Source organism: Mytilus trossulus, chromosome 2 (assembly GCF_036588685.1).
Source record: "Mytilus trossulus isolate FHL-02 chromosome 2, PNRI_Mtr1.1.1.hap1, whole genome shotgun sequence".
Classification (NCBI taxonomy): Eukaryota; Metazoa; Mollusca; class Bivalvia; order Mytilida; family Mytilidae; genus Mytilus; species Mytilus trossulus.
Window position 1 is genome coordinate 94,970,393 of NC_086374.1, and position 10,915 is coordinate 94,981,307.

Here is a 10,915-nt window from a genome sequence, read left to right on the forward strand (position 1 = left end):
TCAACTTATTATAATAAAATTATAATTTTTCTATTATTATTTTTTATGTCGAATTGTATGTATTACATGCATTTGCAATATATTTATTAGCTACGTTATTAACCCCTATACTACAAGGACCAGAAGATTGCCACACAAAATTTAAAACAATAATAGAATTACTAAACGCTTAGTTTTTTATTTGTTTAAAATGCACAATTTATTTAAAAGAAAAAATAGAGCTTATAATTTGATAAATACAATACCTGTCCTAACAGCTGTTGAATCGGTAGTCGGTATTGTAACAGGTGGTCCTGTTGTAGGCACAGCTGTTGATAAAGTAGTTCCAGCCGGTTTATTTGTTATGCTTGTCTGAGTGACAGTTGTACTTTCGGTGCTGGGCACTGGCGTGGTATTGGCTGCAGTTGTTACAGTCTTGTATACAGTTGTCCCTTCAATGCTGGTCCCTGACGAAATTGTGGTTGTGGCTGTGATAGTCGTTTTCTCGGCTGTTATGTCAGTAGTTGGAGAAATAGTTGTTCCTTCGGTGCTTGATTTCGAAGTATCAGTAGTTTGAGAGACAGTTGTCCTTTCATTGCTTATGTCTGCCGATGTAGAGACAGCGGAATGGCTAGTTGTTGTCTCAGCTATTGTGCCCGTAGTCGAAGAGACAGTGGTACCTTCATTGGTGAACTTCGTAGTATCAGTAGTCTGAGAGACAGTTGTGCCTATGGTGCTGGTCACTTGAGATGTTGTAACTGCGGCATTGACAGTCGTTGTCTCTGCTGTTGTGCCAGTAGTTTGAGAGGCAGTAGAACCCTGAGTGCTTGTTTCTTGCGATGTAGTGACTGCGACTGTCATAGTTGTCATGTCAGCTGGTGTACCCGTAGTCGAAGAGATTGTGGTACCTTCTGTGCTGGACAGTAAAGTTTCGGTAGTCTGAGAGACAGTTGTGCCTTCGGTGTCGGTCACTTGTGATGTTGTAGCTGCGACTGTGATAGTAGTTGTCTCTGCTGTTGTGCCAGTTGTTCGAGAGAAAGTGATACCTTCAGTGCTAGTCTCTTGCGATGTAGTGACTGCAGCTGTATCAGTCGTTATCTCAGCTGTTGTACCAGTAGTCGAAGAGATTGAGGTACCGTCGGTAGAATACTTCGTAGTATCGGTAGTCTGAGAGACAGTTGTGCTTTCAGTGTCGGAACCTTGTAATGATGTAGCTGCAGCTGTGATAGTCGTTGTATCTGCTATTGTGCTAGTAGTTTGAGTTGCAGTATTACCCTCAGTGCTTGTCTCTTGCGATGCAGTGACTGCGGCTGTGCCAGTCGTTATCTCAGCTGTTGTACCGGTAGTCGAAGAGATTGTGATACCTTCGGTGGAAGACCTCATATTATCGGTAGTTTGAGGGACAGTTGTGCTTTCAGTATCGGTATCATGTGATGATGTAGCTGCGGCTGTGATAGTCGTTGTATCTGCTATTGTGCCAGTAGTTTGAGTTGCAGTATTACCCTCAGTGCTTGCCTCTTGTGTTGTAGTGACTGCGGCTGTGATAGTAGTTGTCTCTCCTATTGTACCAGTAGTTTGAGTTGCAGTTTTACCCTCAGTGCTTGTCTCTTGCGATGTAGTGACTGTGGCTGTGCCAGTCGTTGACTCAGCTGTTGTACCGGTAGTCGAAGAGATTGTGGTACCTTCTGTGCTGGACAGTAAAGTATCGGTAGTCTGAGAGACAGTTGTGCCTTCGGTGTCGGTCACTTGTGATGTTGAAGCTGCGGCTGTGATAGTAGTTGTCTCTGCTGTTGTGCCAGTTGTTCGAGAGACAGTGATACCTTCAGTGCTAGTCTCTTGCGATGCAGTGACTGCAGTTGTACCAGTCGTTATCTCAGCTGTTGTACCGGTAGTCGAAGAGATTGTGATACCTTCGGTCGAAGACTTCGTAGTGTCGGTAGTCTGAGAGACAGTTGTGCTTTCAGTGTCGGTCACTTGTAATGTTGAAGCTGCGGCTGTTAAAGTCGTTGTCTCTGCTGATGGACCAGTAGTTTGAGTTGCAGTGTTAACCTCAGTGCTTGTCTCTTGCGATGTAGTGACTGCGGCTGTGCCAGTCATTGACTCAGCTGTTGTACCGGTAGTCGAAGAGATTCTGGTACCTTCTGTGCTGGACAGTAAAGTTTCGGTAGTCTGAGAGACAGCTGTGCCTTCGGTGTCGGTCACTTGTGATGTTGAAGCTGCGGCTGTGATAGTAGTTGTCTCTGCTGTTGTGCCAGTTGTTCGAGAGACAGTAATACCTTCAGTGCTAGTCTCTTGCGATGTAGTGACTGCAGCTGTACCAGTCGTTATCTCAGCTGTTGTACCCGTAGTTGAAGAGATTGTGGTACCGTCGGTAGAAGACTTCGTAGTATCGGTAGTCTGAGAGACAGTTGTGCTTTCAGTGTCCGTACCTTGTGATGTTGAAGCTGCGGCTGTGATAGTAGTTGTCTCTGCTGTTGTGCCAGTTGTTTGAGAGACAGTGATACCTTCAGTGCTAGTCTCTTGCGATGTAGTGACTGCAGCTGTACCAGTCGTTATTTCAGCTGTTGTACCAGTAGTCGAAGAGATTGAGGTACCGTCGGTGGAATACTTCGTAGTATCGGTAGTCTGAGAGACAGTTGTGCTTTCAGTGTCGGTACCTTGTGATGATGTAGCTGCGGCTGTGATAGTCGTTGTATCTGCTATTGTGCCAGTAGTTTGAGTAGCAGTATTACCCTCAGTGCTTGTCTCTTGCGATGCAGTAACTGCGGCTGTGCCAGTCGTTATCTCAGCTGTTGTACCGGTAGTCGAAGAGATTGTGATACCTTCGGTGGAAGACCTCATATTATCGGTAGTTTGAGGGACAGTTGTGCTTTCAGTGTCGGTATCATGTGATGATGTAGCTGCGGCTGTGATAGTCGTTGTATCTGCTATTGTGCCTGTAGTTTGAGTTGCAGTATTACCCTCAGTGCTTGCCTCTTGTGTTGTAGTGACTGCGGCTGTGATAGTAGTTGTCTCTCCTATTGTACCAGTAGTTTGAGTTGCAGTTTTACCCTCAGTGCTTGTCTCTTGCGATGTAGTGACTGCGTCTGTGCCAGTCGTTGACTCAGCTGTTGTACCGGTAGTCGAAGAGATTGTGGTACCTTCTGTGCTGGACAGTAAAGTATCGGTAGTCTGAGAGACAGTTGTGCCTTCGGTGTCGGTCACTTGTGATGTTGAAGCTGCGGCTGTGATAGTAGTTGTCTCTGCTGTTGTGCCAGTTGTTCGAGAGACAGTGATACCTTCAGTGCTAGTCTCTCGCGATGCAGTGACTGCAGTTGTACCAGTCGTTATCTCAGCTGTTGTACCGGTAGTCGAAGAGATTGTGATACCTTCGGTCGAAGACTTCGTAGTGTCGGTAGTCTGAGAGACAGTTGTGCTTTCAGTGTCGGTCACTTGTAATGTTGAAGCTGCGGCTGTTAAAGTCGTTGTCTCTGCTGATGGACCAGTAGTTTGAGTTGCAGTATTACCCTCAGTGCTTGTCTCTTGCGATGTAGTGACTGCGGCTGTGCCAGTCGTTGACTCAGCTGTTGTACCGGTAGTCGAAGAGATTCTGGTACCTTCTGTGCTGGACAGTAAAGTTTCGGTAGTCTGAGAGACAGCTGTGCCTTCGGTGTCGGTCACTTGTGATGTTGAAGCTGCGGCTGTGATAGTAGTTGTCTCTGCTGTTGTGCCAGTTGTTCGAGAGACAGTAATACCTTCAGTGCTAGTCTCTTGCGATGTAGTGACTGCAGCTGTACCAGTCGTTATCTCAGCTGTTGTACCCGTAGTTGAAGAGATTGTGGTACCGTCGGTAGAAGACTTCGTAGTATCGGTAGTCTGAGAGACAGTTGTGCTTTCAGTGTCCGTACCTTGTGATGTTGAAGCTGCGGCTGTGATAGTCGTTGTCTCTCCTATTGTGCCAGTAGTTTGAGTTGCAGTATTACCCTCAGTGCTTGTCTCTTGCGATGCAGTGACTGCGGCTGTGCCAGTCGTTATCTCAGCTGTTGTACCGGTAGTCGAAGAGATTGTTGTACCTTCTGTGCTGGAAAGTAAAGTATCGGTAGTCTGAGAGACAGTTGTGCCTTCGGTGTCGGTCACTTGTGATGTTGAAGCTGCGGCTGTGATAGTAGTTGTCTCTGCTGTTGTGCCAGTTGTTCGAGAGACAGTAATACCTTCAGTGCTAGTCTCTTGCGATGTAGTGACTGCAGCTGTACCAGTCGTTATCTCAGCTGTTGTACCCGTAGTTGAAGAGATTGTGGTACCGTCGGTAGAAGACTTCGTAGTATCGGTAGTCTGAGAGACAGTTGTGCTTTCAGTGTCCGTACCTTGTGATGTTGAAGCTGCGGCTGTGATAGTCGTTGTTTCTCCTATTGTGCCAGTAGTTTGAGTTGCAGTATTACCCTCAGTGCTTGTCTCTTGCGATGCAGTGACTGCGGCTGTGCCAGTCGTTATCTCAGCTGTTGTACCGGTAGTCGAAGAGATTGTTGTACCTTCTGTGCTGGAAAGTAAAGTATCGGTAGTCTGAGAGACAGTTGTGCCTTCGGTGTCGGTCACTTGTGATGTTGAAGCTGCGGCTGTGATAGTAGTTGTCTCTGCTGTTGTGCCAGTTGTTCGAGAGACAGTAATACCTTCAGTGCTAGTCTCTTGCGATGTAGTGACTGCAGCTGTACCAGTCGTTATCTCAGCTGTTGTACCCGTAGTTGAAGAGATTGTGGTACCGTCGGTAGAAGACTTCGTAGTATCGGTAGTCTGAGAGACAGTTGTGCTTTCAGTGTCGGTACCTTGTGATGATGTAGCTGCAGCTGTGATAGTCGTTGTATCTGCTATTGTGCTAGTAGTTTGAGTTGCAGTATTACCCTCAGTGCTTGTCTCTTGCGATGCAGTAACTGCGGCTGTGCCAGTCGTTATCTCAGCTGTTGTACCGGTAGTCGAAGAGATTGTGATACCTTCGGTGGAAGACCTCATATTATCGGTAGTTTGAGGGACAGTTGTGCTTTCAGTGTCGGTATCATGTGATGATGTAGCTGCGGCTGTGATAGTCGTTGTATCTGCTATTGTGCCAGTAGTTTGAGTTGCAGTATTACCCTCAGTGCTTGCCTCTTGTGTTGTAGTGACTGCGGCTGTGATAGTAGTTGTCTCTCCTATTGTACCAGTAGTTTGAGTTGCAGTTTTACCCTCAGTGCTTGTCTCTTGCGATGTAGTGACTGCGGCTGTGCCAGTCGTTGACTCAGCTGTTGTACCGGTAGTCGAAGAGATTGTGGTACCTTCTGTGCTGGACAGTAAAGTATCGGTAGTCTGAGAGACAGTTGTGCCTTCGGTGTCGGTCACTTGTGATGTTGAAGCTGCGGCTGTGATAGTAGTTGTCTCTGCTGTTGTGCCAGTTGTTCGAGAGACAGTGATACCTTCAGTGCTAGTCTCTCGCGATGCAGTGACTGCAGTTGTACTAGTCGTTATCTCAGCTGTTGTACCGGTAGTCAAAGAGATTGTGATACCTTCGGTCGAAGACTTCGTAGTGTCGGTAGTCTGAGAGACAGTTGTGCTTTCAGTGTCGGTCACTTGTAATGTTGAAGCTGCGGCTGTTAAAGTCGTTGTCTCTGCTGATGTACCAGTAGTTTGAGTTGCAGTATTACCCTCAGTGCTTGTCTCTTGCGATGTAGTGACTGCGGCTGTGCCAGTCGTTGACTCAGCTGTTGTACCGGTAGTCGAAGAGATTCTGGTACCTTCTGTGCTGGACAGTAAAGTTTCGGTAGTCTGAGAGACAGCTGTGCCTTCGGTGTCGGTCACTTGTGATGTTGAAGCTGCGGCTGTGATAGTAGTTGTCTCTGCTGTTGTGCCAGTTGTTCGAGAGACAGTAATACCTTCAGTGCTAGTCTCTTGCGATGTAGTGACTGCAGCTGTACCAGTCGTTATCTCAGCTGTTGTACCCGTAGTTGAAGAGATTGTGGTACCGTCGGTAGAAGACTTCGTAGTATCGGTAGTCTGAGAGACAGTTGTGCTTTCAGTGTCCGTACCTTGTGATGTTGAAGCTGCGGCTGTGATAGTCGTTGTCTCTCCTATTGTGCCAGTAGTTTGAGTTGCAGTATTACCCTCAGTGCTTGTCTCTTGCGATGCAGTGACTGCGGCTGTGCCAGTCGTTATCTCAGCTGTTGTACCGGTAGTCGAAGAGATTGTTGTACCTTCTGTGCTGGAAAGTAAAGTATCGGTAGTCTGAGAGACAGTTGTGCCTTCGGTGTCGGTCACTTGTGATGTTGAAGCTGCGGCTGTGATAGTAGTTGTCTCTGCTGTTGTGCCAGTTGTTCGAGAGACAGTAATACCTTCAGTGCTAGTCTCTTGCGATGTAGTGACTGCAGCTGTACCAGTCGTTATCTCAGCTGTTGTACCCGTAGTTGAAGAGATTGTGGTACCGTCGGTAGAAGACTTCGTAGTATCGGTAGTCTGAGAGACAGTTGTGCTTTCAGTGTCCGTACCTTGTGATGTTGAAGCTGCGGCTGTGATAGTCGTTGTCTCTCCTATTGTGCCAGTAGTTTGAGTTGCAGTATTACCCTCAGTGCTTGTCTCTTGCGATGCAGTGACTGCGGCTGTGCCAGTCGTTATCTCAGCTGTTGTACCGGTAGTCGAAGAGATTGTTGTACCTTCTGTGCTGGAAAGTAAAGTATCGGTAGTCTGAGAGACAGTTGTGCCTTCGGTGTCGGTCACTTGTGATGTTGAAGCTGCGGCTGTGATAGTAGTTGTCTCTGCTGTTGTGCCAGTTGTTCGAGAGACAATAATACCTTCAGTGCTAGTCTCTTGCGATGTAGTGACTGCAGCTGTACCAGTCGTTATCTCAGCTGTTGTACCCGTAGTTGAAGAGATTGTGGTACCGTCGGTAGAAGACTTCGTAGTATCGGTAGTCTGAGAGACAGTTGTGCTTTCAGTGTCGGTACCTTGTGATGATGTAGCTGCAGCTGTGATAGTCGTTGTATCTGCTATTGTGCTAGTAGTTTGAGTTGCAGTATTACCCTCAGTGCTTGTCTCTTGAGATGCAGTAACTGCGGCTGTGCCAGTCGTTATCTCAGCTGTTGTACCGGTAGTCGAAGAGATTGTGATACCTTCGGTGGAAGACCTCATATTATCGGTAGTTTGAGGGACAGTTGTGCTTTCAGTGTCGGTATCATGTGATGATGTAGCTGCGGCTGTGATAGTCGTTGTATCTGCTATTGTGCCAGTAGTTTGAGTTGCAGTATTACCCTCAGTGCTTGCCTCTTGTGTTGTAGTGACTGCGGCTGTGATAGTAGTTGTCTCTCCTATTGTACCAGTAGTTTGAGTTGCAGTTTTACCCTCAGTGCTTGTCTCTTGCGATGTAGTGACTGCGGCTGTGCCAGTCGTTGACTCAGCTGTTGTACCGGTAGTCGAAGAGATTGTGGTACCTTCTGTGCTGGACAGTAAAGTATCGATAGTCTGAGAGACAGTTGTGCCTTCGGTGTCGGTCACTTGTGATGTTGAAGCTGCGGCTGTGATAGTAGTTGTCTCTGCTGTTGTGCCAGTTGTTCGAGAGACAGTGATACCTTCAGTGCTAGTCTCTTGCGATGCAGTGACTGCAGTTGTACCAGTCGTTATCTCAGCTGTTGTACCGGTAGTCGAAGAGATTGTGATACCTTCGGTCGAAGACTTCGTAGTGTCGGTAGTCTGAGAGACAGTTGTGCTTTCAGTGTCGGTCACTTGTAATGTTGAAGCTGCGGCTGTTAAAGTCGTTGTCTCTGCTGATGGACCAGTAGTTTGAGTTGCAGTGTTATCCTCAGTGCTTGTCTCTTGCGATGTAGTGACTGCGGCTGTGCCAGTCGTTGACTCAGCTGTTGTACCGGTAGTCGAAGAGATTCTGGTACCTTCTGTGCTGGACAGTAAAGTATCGGTAGTCTGAGAGACAGCTGTGCCTTCGGTGTCGGTCACTTGTGATGTTGAAGCTGCGGCTGTGATAGTAGTTGTCTCTGCTGTTGTGCCAGTTGTTCGAGAGACAGTAATACCTTCAGTGCTAGTCTCTTGCGATGTAGTGACTGCAGCTGTACCAGTCGTTATCTCAGCTGTTGTACCCGTAGTTGAAGAGATTGTGGTACCTTCGGTCGAAGACTTCGTAGTATCGGTAGTCTGAGAGACAGTTGTGCTTTCAGTGTCCGTACCTTGTGATGTTGAAGCTGCGGCTGTGATAGTCGTTGTCTCTCCTATTGTGCCAGTAGTTTGAGTTGCAGTATTACCCTCAGTGCTTGTCTCTTGCGATGCAGTGACTGAGGCTGTGCCAGTCATTGACTCAGCTGTTGTACCGGTAGTCGAAGAGATTCTGGTACCTTCTGTGCTGGACAGTAAAGTATCGGTAGTCTGAGAGACAGTTGTGCCTTCGGTGTCGGTCACTTGTGGTGTTGTAGCTGCGGCTGTGATAGTAGTTGTCTCTGCTGTTGTGCCAGTTGTTCGAGAGACAGTGATACCTTCAGTGCTAGTCTCTTGCGATGTAGTAACTGCAGCTGTACCAGTCGTTATCTCAGCTGTTGTACCAGTAGTCGAAGAGATTGAGGTACCGTTGGTAGAATACTTCGTAGTATCGGTAGTCTGAGAGACAGTTGTGCTTTCAGTGTCGGTACCTTGTGATGATGTAGCTGCGGCTGTGATAGTCGTTGTATCTGCTATTGTGCCAGTAGTTTGAGTTGCAGTATTACCCTCAGTGCTTGCCTCTTGCGTTGTAGTGACTGCGGCTGTGATAGTAGTTGTCTCTCCTATTGTGCCAGTAGTTTGAGTTGCAGTATTACCCTCAGTGCTTGTCTCTTGCGATGTAGTGACTGTGGCTGAACCAGTCGTTGTGTCACCTGTTGTACCTGTTTTTCCAAAATGCATACCATTATATTCATTATAAGTTTTTTATACAAAAATTAAACTAAATATCTGATCGTGTAATTACCCCGGTGTATAACACCACACCCTTGTTCACCCTGGGATAAATAAAAGTTTGCCCGAAAGAAAGAAAAACATGTTAAAATATAAACAAAATATTAAAAAAATAGAATTAAATAAATTTGAGGCCAATAAATTAAAAAACTATAAGAAGAAAAAAACATTCCCCAATATAGAAAGAACACAAAAAAAAATCTAAATTAACCAAAATACAGGGGAAAATTGACAATACACAGCAATATCGATGATTAAAAAAATCAACAATAGAAATTTATCAATAGCATTTTTCAATTTTACATCCCAGTTTAAAAATGAATAAAGGAATTGTTCGTAAACATTTATTTATTATCTTTTTGTTATCACGGGTGTACTGAATTTTACCACTGTTTTGAAAATGAAAACACGCTTCGGCTGCGCCTCAGGGTGTATGAATTTTCAACATAAATGTAACATTCTGTACTCCCCTGATTACACCAAGATAACTTATAATACACTACTTTATAAAATCAACACAAATGCATATTTTTTTACAAATGTTTCGCGAGACGTTTTGCCATTGGTTCTCATTGTTAGATCGAGTGAGTCTCTATTGTCTGTTGTAGGTTTATGAATATGCTATTGTACATATGTAAGCTATTATAGACGATTAAGAGCAATTCTCTGTAATCACCAAAATATTTCGGCATGCACTAAATAAACTCATCATAGATACCAGGACTACATTTAGTAAACACGCCAGACGCGCGTTTCGTCTACAAAAGACTGATCAGTGACGCTCGAATCCAAAAAAGTTAAAAAGGCCAAATAAAGTACGAAGTTGAAGAGCATTGAGAACCAAAATTCCTAAAAGTTTTGCCAAATACAGCTAAGGTAATATATGTTTTAAACTTTATTATTTCAATAGAGCCACATGAGTTTAACAAAAAATATTACTACACTTAGCCTCTTATGTTAACATTTTTTCCATGGTAACAGGACTTAAAGTGGCAAAAAGGGGAACATGAGGTGTTTACAAATTATGATCAATTATAACTAATCAAAAGAAATAATATAAATATTCAGACATTTAAAACTTTTTTCAGTTAAAAAAAAATCAAATGAAAATTATGTTCAACAGTAAACTTTCTTTAGAAAAAAAATCTATTTAGCTTAAATAGGGTAAAAAGTGCATTAAAAGGGGGATTTCAGAGCCTATTTTGATCAGGTGTTGTAAAAAAAAAAATGCAACCATTTCTTACATTGTTGATTATATGAATAGAGAGGATGAATTCAGTTTAACAAGAAAAGAAAAAAAATCAGTGGGCGAATATATTGACTGTGTTGAAATAAACTGACTCTGAAAAGTCGAGTTGTCTTGCATTTACCTAATCAAATTACCTCCCTTTGCAGAGTTTGTCTTGTAGAGAAACACATTAAAACAGGAGGGAAAATGTAAACAAATGCAGACAACAAGGTTATTTTATTACGATTTTTTTCATGTTTTATATTATAAGCATAATGGGAAATGGATAATTTTTTCACAGTGATGTTATCCTACACTTTTATATATGGTTAAGTTGGTGTGATGTGCTCATATTTGGAAAATATTGTCTGAACAATGGGAATATGTCTGTAGACAGTCTATAAAAAAACTATGGCTTGCCGTAACTAACTTCTTTTAGCGTATTTATTCATACATGCATAATCTTCGAATAATTGTTATAAAATGTGAAGCTTAAAAGATTTTCTAGGCAATTGTGAAAACTGCAGTGTTTACAGGTATTTTGACTAACTCTGTGACTAAATATACAATACAATTTTGAAATAAGGTAGAACAGATTTCCAATCAAATTTTTAAACACATGGGAAATTCTACAAACTATAATTAAAAAAACACAATATTTACCGGTTTTACCCGATGGTGAAGTGTTAACCTGAGCTGAGGTCGTAGATTCGACTATCGAAGTTGGAGCTCCAGAGGTGGATGATATTTCTGAAGTGGAAGTAGCAGCTAAAAATAAAA

At 44.0% G+C, this 10,915-nt stretch overlaps 1 protein-coding gene across 1 annotated transcript in view; it reads right to left on the reverse strand.

Annotated features, from left to right (window-relative positions):
• LOC134706117 (mucin-2-like) overlaps window positions 1-10,915 on the reverse strand; it is an 89,760-nt gene that overhangs the window by 50,361 nt on the left and 28,484 nt on the right. Inside the window, exons 2-3 of the mRNA XM_063564826.1 lie at window positions 10,799-10,903; window positions 246-8,837 (exon numbers count right to left, since the gene is read on the reverse strand). Coding sequence (XP_063420896.1) covers window positions 246-8,837; window positions 10,799-10,903 — 8,697 coding nt within the window. The remainder of the gene's footprint in view (window positions 1-245; window positions 8,838-10,798; window positions 10,904-10,915) is intronic.